The 18836-nt window shown below is 39.0% G+C and overlaps 1 protein-coding gene across 5 annotated transcripts in view; it reads right to left on the bottom strand.

The window, feature by feature from the left end:
* Positions 1-18836, bottom strand: part of hhip (hedgehog interacting protein) — a 157511-nt gene that overhangs the window by 135380 nt on the left and 3295 nt on the right. For all 5 annotated transcript variants that reach the window (XM_060827011.1, XM_060827010.1, XM_060827012.1 and 2 more), the window contains 3 exons: positions 11841-12036; positions 8753-8909; positions 520-721 (listed from right to left, as the gene is read on the bottom strand). In XM_060827011.1, the coding sequence (XP_060682994.1) occupies positions 520-721; positions 8753-8909; positions 11841-12036 (555 nt within the window). The remainder of the gene's footprint in view (positions 1-519; positions 722-8752; positions 8910-11840; positions 12037-18836) is intronic.

The following is an 18836-nucleotide window of genomic DNA, read 5'->3' as shown; positions in this document are numbered from 1 at the left end:
AAAAAGAAAAACAGGAAATTTAAAACCTCTAATAGAAATATGGTGAAGGACCAGGTCTCAACATGCTGAGGTAGCAGTTATTCACTTGAGATTTTTGACAATTAATATCAATATGCAATTCTACCATGGTGAGTATCGCCAATTCATCACCGTCTGTAGGATTCTTATGCAGCATACTTTCAACAGGACGGTTTTTAAAAGCCTGATTTTCGTCTCCCTAGCATAACAGGGCAAAGACAAACTGTGGTTTCTGAACTATTCCTCCAAAAAACAAAAGTTAAATGTTCTTGCCTGTGAGACTCAGGTATTAAGCATCAGAAACCCTTGACCATGTTGATTTTTGTATGTATCTTAGCATCTAAAAAGGAGACATTTCACGAAGTTTAGCAAGATCTAAAATAGACATATTGATGTTCAAGGTGGACAATGGCAACAAGGAATTACTTTTTGCTTCAGTCTTCAATTTATAATAATGCATACATTAGCATGATGAACAGAATTTATGGAGAAATTGCCAACCTTTATTCCACTTTGGACCTGTTTGTGGATGTCAAGAAATGCATCCTTCAGTAATTCTCCATCTGGAGTGTAAATCTTCACAAAGCCTTCTTTTTCCAAGATGAAGAGTCTCTGCGATCCATCTCCACAGTGCACTAACCCTGTTGGCTGTCTCAGTCCACTAATCGTTTCTTGCAGGCAGTAACAGTTTCTTTTATGTTTTCTAAACAAGTAATACATTTTTAATTATTCCTGATAACTGAACATATTTTGTCTAAAAAATAGTAACCACAAAAGAAAAAAATTACCATATAAATTATTCAGCAAACTTGTAAAGTTCGGCCACAGATCTTAAAATACTCATTCAATCTTAAACACGGAACATTGAAAATATATTTAAAAGTATCATTTGTTCTACTTACATATTATATAAAAGCTACGTTCAGCTTCCAAATGAAGGCTTGATTTTGGACAAAAGTCTAACCTCTCTATGGGTGATGCTGTTCCTAAACGGAATATGTTTTTTGTTTTAATCCTTCAATACCTTTTTCTAAAGGAAGGGAGAACAGGCAGCTCAAGATTACTCATTACAATGTTTTCAGATAGGGTCAGGAATAATGACAAAGGATGCAAGGATGAATGGAATGTTGGTTAAGTAACAGCAGCTATAAAAAGCACTAAATGAAGCAATTATGTTGAACTGAAGAAGAGGGGCAATCCCATTCCTAACCGGTTATTACAGATTCTCCAAACAGTTCAGGGGGAGATCAGACAGTAAGTATGATGGCATATTGCTGAAACAAAAGGGCAGTAATATAGGGATTTCGACTAATGTCATTTACAAAATACCTAGCAAGAACTGTAACAAACACTACATTGTACAAACAGGCAGAAAACTAGCCACCAGGATACATGAACACCAGCTAGCCGCAAAAAGACACGACCCACTCTCACTAGTATCCTTACATACAGACGAAGAAAGACACCACTTCAACTGGGACAACACATTCATCCTAGGACCAGCCAAACAGAAACATGTACGAGAATTCCTAGAAGCATGGCATTTCAACCGGAACGCAATCAACAAGCACATTGACTTGGATCCCATTTACCACCCTCTGAGAAAAAGAACCGGAAATGACATCACCATAGGAAATGACATCACAAACCTAAACACAAATAGGAAGCGGGCCATACCACCAGTGCTTCATCTGGAGGCTCACTAATGATGTTACCTAGTATGGTGATGAAACGTCTGAAAACGAACCTTCCAGCTCAGCGAGCAAAGCTACATCCAGGCATTTCAACTACCCAAATATTCAACTGGAATAAAATCAGTATCAAAAGTGTTTGGAGAGCATAGAACTGTTAACTCCATTCAAGAAAATCTTTTTTTTTCTTAGTTAGCATGTAGCAAGCCCAAAAGCAAGAGGATAGTTTTGGATTTGTTTTTAGGGACTGAAGCCGGATGGGTGGATGGTGCATCAGTAGGAGAGCATTTTGTTCATAGTTATTGTAATGCAGTTAGATTTAGGTTAGTTATGGAAAAAGACAGGGACAGACCTCATATAAAATTCTCAAGGTAAGGATAATTTTACTAAACTGACATATGGCTTAATAAAAGTTGAATGGTACTAGCTTAATCACTGTCATGGAAGCATTCAAGGAAGTGATAGTGAAGATTCAGAAAAATATGTTCCAGAAGAAACAAGTGTTTATGTTTGTAAATCAAATGCAAATGCCAAGCAACATAAAGATAGGGTAAGGAAGGAAAGGTAAGGAACCTGCAGAAGTATGGAAAATGGAGGAAGGAAATTAATATAGTTTGTAAAGCAAGGAAAATATTAGTATATAAAGTCAAGGATAACACACACATATTTTGTAAATGCATAAAGAGCACATTGATAACTAAGGAATGGTTACGGGGTTTGTTAGTGACCAACAAGTAATCGGGACACAGGGAAAGAAGACATAGGTGAGGATGCAGATACTGTAATAATGGAAGATGCATGTGAAATATTGGTTGGGACAAAGATACAAGGAAAGGGAATAATATTGAAAGTTGACAAATCATCAGGCTCAAATGAAATGAAAGTTAAAAGAGAGGGAGGAAGTCACAAAGGCTTTGACCATCATTTCCCAATTTTCTCTGGCTAGCAGCACGGTGTTGTAAGATTGCTAAATGGTGCACTATTCTTTAAATGTTACCTACAAACCAGTCAGTGATGGGAACATTACCATAAAACATTGAGAGCCAGTGTAACCCAATACTTAGAAAGGCATGGATAAGTTGAGGACAGTTGGCATGGATTAATTAAGGGAAGGTCATGGTGGATTTATCTGATTAAATTATTTGAGATATTGACAAGAGTTGATGAGAATAACACATCTGATGTAGCCTATATGAATTTTAGTGAGACTTTTAATAAGGTTTTACATGGCTGAACGGCCAGAAAAATAAATGACCATGAAATTCAGGCACAAGTGACATGCTGATTCAAAGTAATAGGCTCAGGAAGCAAGGGGTTATTGATTGGAATGGGGTTTTGTGGTTGAAAGGCAATTTCCTGTGAAGTTCTACAAGACTTAGTATTAAGTACCTTCGTGTGTGTGTGTGTGTGTGTGTGTGTGTGTGTGTGTGTTTGTGTGTGTGTGTGTGGGTGATTTTGTGTGTGCGTGTGTGTTTTTGTGTGTGCGTGGGGGTGCGTGTGTGTGTGTGTGTTTGTGTGTCAATTATTCAGACATAACTTGAAAGATATGTCTATGATGCAAAAATTGATCCAATTGTTGATAGTGAGGAAACAAGATGGTGGAAAGATTATCAATGTATTGGTTAAGTTGGCAGAAAAGTGGCAAACGAAATTAAATAGAAGAGGGAGGCAATGCGTTTGGGGAGGAGAAATGAGACTAGATAATAAATAATAAATGGTGGCATACTGAGAGATATAGGAGAACAGGCAGGCCTTGAGGTGTACGTGCACAGATCCTTGAAGGTAGCAGGACAGGTAGATAAGCTTGTTAAGATGGTGTATGGGATACTTCCATTTATTAACCAAGGCATAAATATCAACATAGAGATGCTGAAGTTATATGAAGCATATCAAGAATACGACAGCTAGAATAATGCATATAGCTCTGGGCCAGACTAAATGGAAATTTTTGTTCAAAGTTTTAACCTCTTGTTAAACTTATGTTCCTGCTTCACATTGCCCATTGTCCCCTCCTTACTTCGCCCACTACTGATTCATAATAAAGAGGAATACTGTCCCTCCAAAACTGATAGGCGGAGAAGGATGTTAAATTATTAAAAGTATAAAGCTCAACCTTAAACTGCCTACTTCTGGTTTTAACAGGCAGGGACCTACCCGCTTGCAGGAGGTGAGTTTAAACTTTAAACATTATAATGTTCCTGCATGCCTCAAACATAACCACTGCAAGCCTGACTGGGAGACTCTTCTGCGTCTCAGGATGCCCAGGTCCAGTATATGCGTTCCAACCTGTTTCCCAATTCCCTTCAATACTCCTCTTCAGGACCTCCAATCTCCTCTGTGGAAGCTTCAATCCTCCAAATCTCTCCTTGTCCAGCCTTCAGTAAACCTCTATCCTCGAATTTCCCCCTGTTCCCTACCTCCCGGTCTCCAGATTTCAATCTTTTTACGAGCCTAATCCTCAGTCATTCAAATCTTGATCAGTTTTGGATTGCAATCTTCTTTCATCTCCCCAAGTCTGGCTGATCCTGTGAAAAACACATTGTCCTTGGCTTTCTGACCTCAGACTAACACTTCCTCCCTACTTCTAAGTAAATATCCAATCTTATTACCATAAACCTGACCACACTATATATTAGCATGGGTGCATCATTGTCATAACTCAACATGTTTTTCTCTCCAATGTTGCACAATGTTCCCTTTGTCCATTTTTAACTTTCTTCTCTATAACTAGCAACTTGGAGAACTCAGTGTGAGTTATGAGGACCTTAAGACTGATCTTTGCCACAAACCATCAGAGCACCACATTTGTGGTGTAAAAGGGCGCCATGCCACATTAGCAAACTTCAAAACGTTCACAATAAAGAAGATCGCTGTTTAAAATAGACTGCTGGAGCAGCCGCTTTCATATCACATTACTCTGTACTCCAGTGCAAATACAACCCTCATATGATAGTTCAATCATACAGAATACAAACCGCATGATTCAATACAAAGCTGAAAGGATGGGTCTTCATTAGGCCTATAAAAAAGGTATTCAAATATAATATGCATTTGACTCAGCAATAAATTAAGCAAACTGTTCCAATTACACCATTACCATAATCAAAACACAGCAATGCTCCAAAATTACTGAACCTTTTACATCTGATGACTTTCCTTACTCACAACTTACAGCAAACTCTTAACATCTGCCGTTTTCTTCAGTTCTTCGACTTAATCTTTCCTCCCCCAAATCTAACCCTCCGTACGTTCCTCTCTTTTCGCCAGCCCTGGTTGAATTCCACCCACCCATCGAACCACCACCACTCTTCCCTTCGTTCTCAGTGAATCTTCTCTATCTCACCCTCACTAGTTTCTCTTGCCATTTCTCGTCGAATCCCCAAGTCCTCCCTTCTCCCTCTCAATGGTTCTGCTAGCACACCATTTCGCAAACTATTAGGGAAGACAAATGGAATAATGATCTTTATTTCAAATGGAATGGATTATATAAAAGGTTGGGGGGGGATTGTGCTAAAACTATAAAAGGCACGAGTCAGACTACATCTGAAATACTGTGAACAGTTTTGGATCCTTTATCTAAGGAAGGATGCACGGCATTGGAAGCAGTCCAGAAAAGGTTCACTGAGCTGATATGATATATGGAGGGACTGTCTTATAAGGAGAAGTTAAGAACTCTTTAGAGTTAAGAAGAATGAAAGGTGAATTTATTGAAACATACAAAGTTCTTAGAGGACTTGATAGGGTAAATGCAGAGATGCTAGTTCCCCTTCCTGAACAGTCTAAGAGCAGAAGGCCTAATCTCAGAACAAGGAGTTGCCTATTTAAGACAGAGACAAGGAGAAATCTATTCTCTTGGAGAGTACAGCATTTCTGGAATTCTTTAACAAGAAGGTTACAGATTTACAGATTACTTACAGATTTACAGATTACAGATTACTTACAGTGTGGAAACAGGCCCTTCGGCCCAACAAATCCACACTGACCCACCGAAGCGCAACCCACCCAGACCCATTCCCCTACAGGTTGTAGAATCTGGGTTGTTAAATATATTCCAGACAGATATTTAATTAGCAAGAGAATGAGGGGTTATAGGGAAAACACATGTAAATGGAGTTAGAGGGTTATTAAGTTAATCATGATTTCATTGAAAAAAGAAAGAACTATAAAAGAGACCTAAGGGGCAACTTTTTCAAGCAGAGCATGATACGTGTATGGAATGAGCTGCCAGAGGAAGTGGTGGAGGCTGGTACAACTGCAACATTTAAAAGGCATCTGGATGGGTATATGAAGGAATAGAGTGCTGGCAGGTGGGACTAGATTGGGTTGGGATATCTGGTTGGCATAGACGAGTTGGACCGAAGGGTCTGTTTCTGTGCTGTACATCTCTATGACTCTACAACTGCAGATGCTGAAAATCAGAAATAAAAAACATAAATTGCTAGAAAAACCCAGCAGGTCTGGCACCCTCTGTGGACAGAAATCAGACTTAACATTTCGGGTCTAGTGTCCCTTCAGCGCTGCAGAAGGATCACTCGACCTGAAACGTTAACTCTGATTTCTCCCCACAGATGCTGAAAGAGCTGCTGAATTATTCCAGCAATTTCCGTTTATAATCTCGTTGAATATCAGGGTGGACTCAATAATCGGAATGTGCTATTTCTGCTTCTATTTCTTATGGCTTCAAAAATCACCACTAGCACCATTTATAATATGGCAGTTTCACAGCTACCAATCCTTCCTGCTGGTATTAGTCGAACCAATTGATCCATTTGGAGAAGGAGGCCCACATAAGGGAGTCTCAATTTGATGAACAGGTTTGTTATATGTTGCTTAAAAGCTGGTGACGTTACATCTGATATGTGATTATATCATGAGACATCACGCTCAACTTAACAGCAAGTTCACAATACTGCTACTGAAATATTCTCTGACAGTTCTGGCATCAAGTAAAGACCTGGAAAGCTCCCAACGCACATCTGTTATATTCTGATATAGTTATACCATGATATCAGGATGTTGATTTTGGGAGATCCAGTGAGGATAGTGACATTTAATATCGAGGCAAAATGGTTAGATTCTTCCTTATTGAGATGGCTATTGTCTGGTACATGTGGCACAAATGTTACTTGTTAATTATCAGCCCAAGTATGGGTGTTCTCCACGTCTTGCTGTATGTGGCCATCAGTTGCTCCAGTATGAGAAAAATCTTGAAATGATGCTAAACTTTGTACAATCATCAGCGAACATGTCCACTTCTGACATCAAGATAGAGGGAAGATCATTAATGTCGTAACCGCAAATGACTGGATCAAGGACACTATCCTGAATAACTCCTGCAATGTTGCTCCAGGATTGAGTTATCTTATACAGTCATCTTCCTTTGCTAGCTGAAGTCACAAAGACAGAGACTTCTCCCCCACTCACTCACTGATTCCCATAAACTTCTGTTTGTCTTGGGCTCCTTGATGCCATATTCATTCAAATGCAGCTTTGGTGGCGAGAGCAGTCACCTTCACTTCTGGAGGTCAACTCTGTCGCCTACGACTCGACCAAAGCCACATTGAGATCAGAGTTGAGTGATCCTGGCAGAAGCTGAACAGTGACCAGGTTCATGCTGAGTACATCCCATTTGACAGTGATAGTGCAACATCTTGCGGGAGCTTCCTGACGATCGAAAGTAGATTAATGAGCAGTAATTGGCATTTTTTTCACATAGTCAGGTAGATGCCAATGCTGTAACTGTACCATAACAGGTTTTGCAGTATCCAGTGCCTTCAGCCATTTCTTGATAGCATGTGGAGCTAATGACATTGGTTGAAGATTGTCATCTGTGATCTCACCAGAAGACCAAAATGAATCATCCACTTGATAATTCTGGCTGAAGATGCATATAAATCTTTCAGACTTTTCTTTTGTATGAGTGAGCTGTGCCCCCCCCCAGTGCTGGAAGGGACATTTGTATAATCACCTCCTCTTCCTATTGTCATCTTATGTGTCCACCAATATTCACAGCTGGATATTACAGGATTGCCAGCTCTTAGATCAGAACTGTTAATGGTGGAATTTCTTAGCCCTTTCATGTTGCATTGGTTGTTTGGCAGGCAGGCAGTCCTGTATTCGAGAAGAAAGTGAGGACTGCAGATGGTGGAGATCAGAGCTGAAAATGTGTTGCTGGAAAAGCGCGGCAGGTCAGGCAGCATCCAAGGAGCAAGAGAATCGACGTTTCGGACATGAGCCCTTCTTCAGGAATGAGGAAAGTGTGCCAAGCAGCTCCTGATCTCTCCGCCCCACCCCTACTCTGGCCTATCACCCTCACCTTAACCTCCTTCCATCTATCGCATTTCCAACGCCCCTCCCCCAAGTCCCTCCTCCCTACCTTTTATCTTAGCCTGCTTGGCACACTTTCCTCATTCCTGAAGAAGGGCTCATGCCCGAAACGTCGAATCTCCTGCTCCTTGGATGCTGCCTGACCTGCTGCGCTTTTCCAGCAACACATTTTTCAGCTCTGATCTCCAGCATCTGCAGTCCTCACTTTCTCCTAAGTGCTATACTCACCAGATCTAGAAGGGTGCAGTGTACCTCATCAGGTACAGGTTTGGTATAGACAGTCAGTTTATACAACACACACGTTTCCTGTTCCTCAACAAGAAAATTGCACCCATAAATGTAATTGCAGAGGACCAGGGTTTTAGGACATACTAATGAATGCAAAACGAGTTCCCAAGCATGAAAGCTGGGAAAACTGATCCACCTGAACGTTCCTGGGAACTTAAAACCAGAAGCTTAGCCTGCCATCAGGGAATAAATATTCACCTCTTCCCAATGAATCTGCCCCATCTTCCATTCAAACAGCTCAATATGGGCTTGGAAGACCCTACCCCAACATTACTTATGGTGCTAATAAACTACAACAATGTTTGAATATTAAATAGCAAACAAACTGGTGGCACAGCAGTATCATGTATGCTGACATGTCATTGATTCAGTGTCATGAGTACAGCTACTGAATCCTTCTAAATCAAGTAACAGTTATCTTATTGAACCTGTTGATGTGTTCCATTTTGTGATATTCATCCATCTGGTTTAAGTAATTGGAAACTGGCCCTTGTAGTTGTTTCCTGGGAAAGTCTGGAAAGCATATCCCATTCTCTTTTGCTGAATACATATTGCAGAACTCATCTGAAGTGGTTTGGAATAGTCCTGGAAAACAAATGTTAAATAAATTACTGGTAGTCACGTTATTAAGTGCTTGCATGAGCAACGTTTCTTCCGCAAGAAAGAATCAAGAAAGAAACAATATATTGTCTTGCTTTGAAAATTATATTTTAAAAAAGAATTGTCATCTTCATTATCTTGATACACACAGAAGGCAAGTGTTAAAATACTGATTAACAACAAATTATTTTGCTTTTCAAAAAAACTAAAGTAAAATCAAGGCGTTACTTTAGGCACATAAACACAATGTGATAATACATAACTTTGAACATACTAAAACTCTAAGTTTTATTTCAGTTTGTGGTGAAATGCATTGTTTCTTTAAATCTGAAACTAACTATTTATGCTTTATTCTGTCAACAAACTGCCATTACACTCCAAGCTCCAGGATGATCTCACAATAACCAAATCAACTGAGGAAACTTCATCTATACTTTAAAACAGAAGCAAATAGGAAACTGTAGCAAAGTCATGGGCATGTCAGTTTTAAACAAATTCTGATATCATGACGCACTTAGTTTCATAGCACTCTCTAAACAGATAACAATATTGTTGTTTCCAGCTTTGCTGTTTTCATATTATGATAGATGTAAGGCAAATAAATCACGGATGCACCACACACAAAGTGTGACATGTGTACAGTTCATCATCTTTATCTATTTTGCCTGTTATGGGTTATGATGAGAAAACAAGTCAGACCAACTCTAATGTTTTATGTGTTATTAAACATTGATACATCAAATAGAGAATAAGACTGACACCAAATTTATCTTTCAATAAGTTATCAAATCATGAGAGTGTCAAAAAGGTCTTTGGAATGACTTAAATTTTGGTTTATCTACTTTGTCTCAATTTGAATTTTAATTTGCAGAATGTACATTACTTCACAACTGATGAGTAAAGTCGGCGACCAATCCTCAGCATTCTTTCATTGCACCTATTTCATCGCTCCATTTTTTAACGTGCATTCAATGTCATCTCTCAGCTGTTCAATACACCATCGCCCAGCACTATGGACAGGGCAAGCCATTCCAGAATAAAGTTCACAACAAAACACACAGATTTCTCCTCCAATTATCTTTCCTTCCTCACAGTCTATCCATGCTGGGAATTTATCACACAAAGAGTTGCCATCGATAACTGTTGTGGGAAATAACAGTAGAGAAACAATATCCTACCATTTTTTGGCCAAGAACACTAGTGTTTTAACAGAGTAAAATACTAGGCCACCCACAACTAAAGGGACTTAACTTACATACTATAAATCTAAAGATTCAGGTTTCATTAATTAGCTGTGCGTTGTAAACAGCACTTGTCTGTGGTGCATAACTGCATGACACTCTGTAATTATTCTCTGTGATTTCAACTATTATAACAATGAAAATATAATCTAAACCATCCAAATGAGAAGACAAAACCTCAACATTTTTAGAGTAATGTATATACACTTGTAATTATATATCTGCTGATTTGAAGTCAAATAACTTCTTTGAAATTAAAAAATTGTTTTCAGTGTTACTAATATTGTGGATACAATCATGTTCAAACTTTAAAAGAAAATCGTCATTTTGGATGAATTTCTTGGATTTGATTAGATCCCGGTGCATAATTCTCTGGAAACTTAATTCTAATTGGGTACTCTAAGCAAATACAATTAGGGTGCTTGTCAATGACCACTCTGTCAACAAAATTTGTTTTCTATTTTTGGTATCAAAACAAAAGCTTTCAATTAGCACCGACCTCTGCAACAGCAAGTGGTGCCACATGCTGATTGTAAGCATCTGTCTAACATAGGAAAATCGTCTCACTTGTCTGAAAAACAGGCTGCTAGTTCACTTATGCACACCCCTGAGCCCCATCCATGTCCCAGTGCTGAAGTTATGCTTTCATCTGGTTATCTTCCAAGACAACCTGGGTGGTCACCCAAAGCACTTGACATCTTGATGCACTTCAGCAGTTTTACATATACACAAACTTTGTAGAAAAATAAATTTGTCATTCATCACCACATATGTTGATCTGAAAAGAAAGGTTCCTCTGGTACCAGCTCCTGTGCTGCTGAAGACATTCCAATTAACTCTTTAGCTCAGTTCAACTGCATTTTTTAAAAATTAAGTAGCAATTCCCCAAAAACAGGGAGGCTAAGGTCACCAGGGTCAGGGATTAGTTAATTTTGAGTGCGGGGAAGAAAAAGTACAAAAAGTCCCCAATGTATTAGTGTTTGTGCATAATATCCACCAAAATCCAATGTTATGACTGCCTCGCATGCAGGCTTGGAAAATCCCACCCCCTAATCCCAGCTCAGTCTTCAGGGAATGTGATAAAGAGCAAAAACCAGCTGTACGCAGGAAGCTGTAGGAAAGAAATCGGTAGTTTGTGGATAAAATAATAATATTTTCATTTTCCAGGAAACTTTGGAATATCTGTGAAACCACAGCAAGAGGTGCTTTTAGAAGCTTTTCTTCAAAGAAAGTCTTGTGCTGAAGTTCAAATACTGTGTACAATATTAAAAAGGTAAGCTTCATTACCATAGAATTCATCTCTATCACAGAATGAGATGCAGAATGAAATGTCATTCACCACCCCCCCCCATCATGCTGGAATCGTATTGAAAAAAGTTTTCACTGTTTTAATAAAGATGCTTTTAATTGTGAGTAAAGGGGGGGCCAACACTTCTCTCAAATGTTCCAGTCCCAAACGAGGTGGCAGCAGCATCTGTCACCAGTTCTGAAATAATGACTTTTCAGCAAGCATTAATTTTATTTAATTGTACCCATGACCACCACTTTTCATTGCATAACAGAGAAACATGGCTCTGCTATGGATACCCCCCACACTGATTCATCATGAATCAACAAGGTATGAGGATTTATGTGAATTCAGGGGTTCATACAGATGTCTTGCAGCCTTTATTACCTGCTATGTGGCTTCTGCAGGCAAAGTAGAGTTGTTCACAATAATCTCTGCACAACATGGGAAAAGTTAGCTCATTAGCTGATGTGCCTTCTCGGTCAGATATGTGAAATAAATTCTGTGCATATGGTGAACATTCAGCACACTTTATTTCCTCCAGCAATCTTGCACACTCTGTGTTGTTTGTAACAGAAAATACCTGAAAATCAAATAGCAGAAAGATGTAAGCAAACTGACTTAAAATGAAAACCAACACTGACTTGGAGAGAATACCTGCTTTACCTAGGACAATTATTGTATTCTCTTACAAATATAGATAAATTATAATCTTTCCTTGATTTTAAACCTACTTGATAAATTAATAAATGCTTTCTAAATTCTTGACTGTACTTTTTTTCTTACATAAAAACTGTTATGAGTGTAATAAAAGTTTCAAAAGATAAACTAGGAAGCATCAACATGAAAAATTCCAAATGTCACAGCAAATTAGAAAAGCTTTATTCAGGCCACAACAATATGTATGTTTTCCATTATCTTACAATCCTACCCCAAAACCCCCCACTACAGGAATTCTCAGTGGGAGTTCTGCTGATGCCCTTTTGGTCTGCAATGTTCTGAAGTGTGATTATAAAACTCAAAAGAAATAATAATGGTCATAAAATACATTGTTCAGCTCCACAGAACTATAAATTTACTCAAGTTATTTTCAATAGAAAATATACAGCTAAATTAAATTACAAGTGAAGTGTTAGCAGATTACATGTTTTTGTTTATAACTATACTGAAATTGCTAAAACCACAACCTTTTCTTTCCTGGATGCCTGATAATCTGAACTCTCTTTGCAATGCAAGTGATCCTGTTTTCCCAGTTAACATGTTAAACTGGCTACTAACTTGCAGCTTGCATTCTTAAATTAAACAATGTAATAAGCATGTCAATAATTTAATGCACATCCCCCCCTACCACTGAACAGTCATAGGCATTCTATGAAAAGGGATTTTACTGGCACATTCACATTTTTAGTTTGTTTGTAGTGACATAAGAAAATAAAGCCACCTTCCTTTCACAATTGCCTTCCCTAATCTGATGTTGCACAATTTTAGTCCAAGTCTGTCATATTTAAAGTTTCATTTGGCAGACAGTAGAGAGACAAACTGTAACATTCTTAACAGAATCATCTAAAGGTAAATACTGCTTCTTTAAAAACTTGTTTCGATCATGCCCTGAAAATTGTAAAGCTAGATTTATACATTTTGTTTTTGTAGCTTTTTCTTTAAAAAGGCATAATGAATTATCTAGCAGCATATTAAAATCGGCCAATATTATTCTAATCCTGCTCGGCAGTTGTCAACTATTGGCTTCTCTTCAGGCCATCACATATCCTAATTGCACTACTGAAAGCTATTTTTTACAGAGGCTTTTGGTGCTGAAGATGCTAATCACTGCAATCACTTTTACAATTTCTGGAATGTGTTTTGAGTCACATATAAACTAAACAATAGATTAGGCAATAGGATTATATAAATTATCTGAAATGAAATACAGTATTTTTTTTCTGTTTATTTCACGCTGTTTCCACACAGTGGAACTTTCACATTTTTCTCTGTGTGAGGTCTGCAGAGTACATATCCGTGAAGAGATAGATAGAGCCATCATTATAACACACCCCTGATGCTCTCTCTTATTGAAAACAATGGGAGTGCACACAGGGCAATACAAGCATGCAATGACTGGCTCTTTGCATCTGTTGCATGCATAGTAGAACTCGTTACCATTGTCTAGTGAGTGAAAGTACAAATAAATCATGTGAAGTACTTCAAAGGATACATTTCAAACTCTAATTAAAACATGCATAAAACTGAAGTTTATTTGTTTGTACAAGTTGAACCAAGTGAAACGAATCATGTTTAATACAGTTTCTATCTTGATAAAGCTTCACAGGTGCCCCCAGCCTCACTTGTCCTCCACAAAACAATCTCAGTCCTGGAACTTCATACCATGTAGTTCTCATCTTCAACTTCACTGATTGTATGTTCCACATATGATAATAGCACTATGCTACCAGTACTTTTCTGTTGAAAAAGATGGAGTTTTGATAATGGGAGCTATTGTTTTTCCTTAATTGGTTAACCTCTTTGGAGTTGTTCAAAATCTATAGATATGTTCACTAATCCACGCTCCTAGTACAAAGTTATGCTTAAAAGTAGCATGGATCAGAGAATAATCACATCTCTAACTCAAGTTCCCTTCTAGTGCAGTGATCCATTTGGATTATATCACTAGTGAATCTTCTTTTATGTACCATTCAGCTTACATCATCACTGCTGCTACTGGAATGTGTTCACCACCATAATTGGAGGTTGAGCAATGTTATTAGCTGAATTATCACTCCATGACAGACCTTCTTCACACACTTGCAAATATTTCAGTAACATTGATAGAAAAAACGATGAAACCTTTCTTTCTTCTGCACTATTTCATCTACAACTGCAAGAAAACACAAGTCACTCCTCTGGAGCCCAAAAATTGTAATCCTGATTGAGAACAAAAATGCAGTAATTGTATGAGGTAGAATCTGGTAATAGATCTGAAAACAGCATTCAGCTCAGAAAATCAGTAACTACTGAACTGCAGATTGAAAACAAGAATTTATTTTATATAGTTTTTACCAGGTTGAGTGTGCAGCATTATCTTCATTCTTTATATATTCCTCCACATACGATTTTAACAGTGAAACAACAGCAACTTTACAAGTCAGTCGATGCTTTCTACCAACAAAAACTAAGCATTTTTTTTGCATCTATAACACTATTCTGTAACCAACTCTGTGTAATCTGCAAAGTCACTATTCTCTTTTCATGTGATGGTTCAGAACAGAGTCAGAACAAAAAGACTTTGCATGATTGGTAAGGCAGTTCATGGTCATCTGAATAAGAAACTGATGTACAAACATAAGGCTACTAGGCTATCAGGTTGCAAAGAAAATTAGTCTTAAGCTGTAAAGAATTTCCAGTAGGACTCAAAAGTTTAAATTACTCTGAGATAACGTGAGGAAAGGAAACGTGATAAGGATAAAAGATGCAGATGTATTAAATCACTAGTCTTATTGCACTGTGTGAATACCCTTTTATCAAAAGAGATGTATGCACAAACCATACCTTGTAGTGAATAAACTAATTGCAATTAGAGAATAAACATCAGACTATTATCTAAAATGAACTTTAAAAGTTGCAATTTATAATGATACATCAGTTTAAAAATTTTACCTGGAATGATGGTTAAAGGTGTGAATTTTCAAAGGACACAGCATTTCAAGGCAATTAAAGATTTTTTAAAGTATTCCTTTCATACAAGTCTTAGTTGAAAAGAAAAATATAAAACACAGAAGTATTCCCTCAACACAACACTTTCTAAACCCCTTGCAAAGGTGGACAAAAAATATCTACATCCTCAGTAACTGCTTTGTGCAGCTTTTCACTTATATTGAGAGAAACCAAATGCGGCACACACAAAGCATGCCTACACCAAGCAAGTTGAGAAGAGTAAAACTGTCAAGGCAGTAAACTTACACAACCAAAGCTCAACTTTTAAAAGCCCCATGATTGCAGGAAGAAGAAAACAAGGTGCTTACGGTTCTTGGAAAGAAAAGCAGAACTGGACCACATGAACTAACTATCTTTTGGCATATAACTTATGTGATAGGTAGAGGCTTTCAAGGGTCAATTAGAATCTGTGTAGTTTTCTTGGGGTACAAAAGATGACAAGAACAAATTTGGAACACATCAATGACCAAAAATGCAAATAGATTGCAATACTCTAATATTAATGACAAATTATGCAAAGCACTGTGATTTGAATTCTGTTATTAGGATAAAAAGGTGAAATTTATTGTTCATTTATATTATATGTCCCATATTTAATTATGCAACTGAACAGTTTCAGTCTGTTACCAAGTTCCAAAATAAATCCATACCGTCAGTTCTATAGCCACCCTGATCAATGTACGTGATTATGAACTGCAGACTGTTAAACTGCTCTTTTTTAGCATGGATGTCCAGCATGACAGTTATGCAGTTGTATAAAGCTTTAACGCCAGAAATATTTTGAAGAATCTCTAAATCTACCAGAAGCCAATAGTTTTTAATAACACATGACTTTTTATACAGTGGACTTTTTAAGGTTGTTTAAAAACAGTTTGTTAGTTCAGTACAGGTGGGTGAAAACTCAAATCGACATACAGGTGCACTGATGGTTCAAATAAACAAGGCGTAAGGACTGATTTTACTTATTGCAAATGGGTAAGATTTGATAATATCTTAGTGGAAAGCCTGACAGGGGCTTGTATCTATTGCAAGGCTATTTCAACATGTTGTCAGACAGAACAAATCTGAGTCCCACAGTCAATACATTGGTTCATGAGAAGATAGGTTTTCTTATTGGAATAACTGGCCAGAAATTAGGTTATCACTAAGAAAATTGGCGGAATAGTTAACAGTGAAGAAGATTTTCTAAGATTATGAAGGATCTTAGGTTAATTGGCTGAAAAATGGCAGATGGAGTTGAATCTGGATTAATGCGAGGTACTGGACTTTGAAGGAACAAAGAGGGGTAGGACTCATACAATTAATGGTAGGGCCTTGGCTAGTGTTGTAGAGAGAGGGTTCAGGTACATAATTCTTTGAAGTTTGCATCACATATAGACAGGGTGATTAAAAGGCATTTAGCACGCTTGCCTGCATTGCTCAGTCCTTTGAGTACAGGAGTTGGGAAGTCATGTTAAAGTTGTACAGGACATTGGTGAGGCCTCTGCTGGAACACTGTGTCCAGTTCTGGTCACCCAGTTATAGAATGGATATCATTAAACTCGAGAGGGTTCAGAAGAGATTTATGAGCATGTTGCCAGGTGTGGAAGATTGCTAGGCTAGGAGTTTATTTCACTGGAGTGTAGGAGGTTGAGAGGTGACCTTATAGAAGTTTGTAAAATCATTAGGAGTATAGATGGGGTTAATGGTAGGCATCTTTTACCGAAGGTGGGGATTTCAAGACCGGGGGCACATTTTTAAGGTGAGAGGAGAAAGATTTAATAAAAACAGAAGGGGCAATACTTTGTTACACAGAGGGTGTATGGAATGAACTTCCAGAGAAAGTGGTGGATGTGGGCACAATCGCAGCTTTTAAAAGGCATTCGGAGAAGTGCATGGATAAAGGAAGGTTTGGAGGGATATGGGCCAGGAGCAGGTAGGTGGAACGAGTTTAGTTGGAATTAAGTTCGGCATGGACTGGCTGGACCAAAGGATCTGTGTCCGTGTTGTATGACTCTGTGAATGTATAATATAGCTGGAAACATTTTTAGGGAAACTGAAGTGTTCCAAATGTTCAGTGAGGGCTTCCAATTATACAGAATGAAGTAGCGCAATGATTGCTCCCATAGAGATGTTAGTTTGAGAATAAGCATCATAGTCCTGAACATGAAAGAGTCAACGTGGGTATAACTAATTACATGCTTGCATTATACGGCCTTCTACTGCATAATCATAGCAATAACATACATTGAAATTGATTGCATTGAACAACATGAAGTACGTTCACTGCATATTTTTCTTCATGAAGGAATGGCACATGAAATTCCAGTTCAGGAGATTCAAGTTTCCCTGTCAAATCCTATGCCTCAGTTCAGTAAGGTTTGCCATTACTTGGGAAGCTGACGGCTCTAAACGGACCCCACCACCAGGGATATATTTCCCTCCCGTCCCCTATCAGCATTCCGCAAAGACCACTCCCTTCGTGACTCCCTCGTCAGGTCCACACCCCCCACCAACCCAACCTCCACTCCCGGCAACTTCCCCTGCAACCGCAGGAAATGTAAAACTTGCGCCCACACCTCCTCCCTCACTTCCCTCCAAGGCCCCAAGGGATCCTTCCATATCCACCACAAGTTCACCTGTACCTCCACACACATCATCTATTGCATCCGCTGCACCCGATGTGGCCTCCTCTATATTGGGGAGACGGGCCGCTTACTTGCGGAACGCTTCAGAGAAAACATCTGGGACACCCGGACCAACCAACCCAACCACCCCGTGGCTCAACACTTTAACTCTCCCTCCCACTCCACCGAGGACATGCAGGTCCTTGGACTCCTCCACCGGCAGAACATATCAACACGACGGCTGGAGGAGGAGCGCCTCATCTTCCACCTGGGAACCCTCCAACCACAAGGTATGAACTCAGATTTCTCCAGTTTCCTCATTTCCCCTCCCCCCACCTTGTCTCAGTCGGTTCCCTCAACTCAGCACCGCCCTCCTAACCTGCAATCTTCTTCCTGACCTCTCCGCGCCCACCCCACTCCGGCCTATCACCCTCACCTTGACCTCCTTCCACCTATCACATCTCCATCACCCCTCCTCCCTACCTTTTATCTTAGCCTGCTTGGCACACTCTCCTCATTCCTGATGAAGGGCTTATGCCCAAAACGTCGAATTTCCTATTCCTTGGATGCTGCCTGACCTGCTGTGCTTTAACCAGCAACACATTTCCAGCATTACTTGGGAAGGCCATTAGATGGTGCACCGTGCAGAAATTGTTGAAGAGGAAACACCGAAATTCCCTGGCTCTTTTCAACTCCCCCCTGCAGTATCATCACTCAACTTTGGAAACCGCAAAGTTGTGTCAATGTGGTCATGTGGATGGCTGCTGCCCCAAGATTATCCCACCCACCTTGGCTGTGAGATGGGTCTTTGTTGAGAATATCTGTGGAGAAAAATAAATTAAGAAGATTCTTTTTTTTTGAAACCAAGAATCAGAACGATGATGGGAACCAAGTGATTGAGGGAGACAAACAGAGCAATCTACCAATGTGATTGGGGTTCTTCCCCCATGGAATGCACATTTCCCCTGAACCTTAAGTGCGTGTACCAAAGTTCTGACACGTTCATCAATTGCTTTGTTTCTGCAGGACTGTGTTCTCATGAGGACTGTGCAACGCAGTCTATGCAATG

The sequence above is a fragment of the Hemiscyllium ocellatum genome, chromosome 1 (assembly GCF_020745735.1).
Source record: "Hemiscyllium ocellatum isolate sHemOce1 chromosome 1, sHemOce1.pat.X.cur, whole genome shotgun sequence".
Classification (NCBI taxonomy): domain Eukaryota; kingdom Metazoa; phylum Chordata; class Chondrichthyes; order Orectolobiformes; family Hemiscylliidae; genus Hemiscyllium; species Hemiscyllium ocellatum.
The sequence above is the reverse complement of the archived record's forward strand: the minus strand, read 5'-3'. Positions and strand labels throughout refer to the sequence as shown.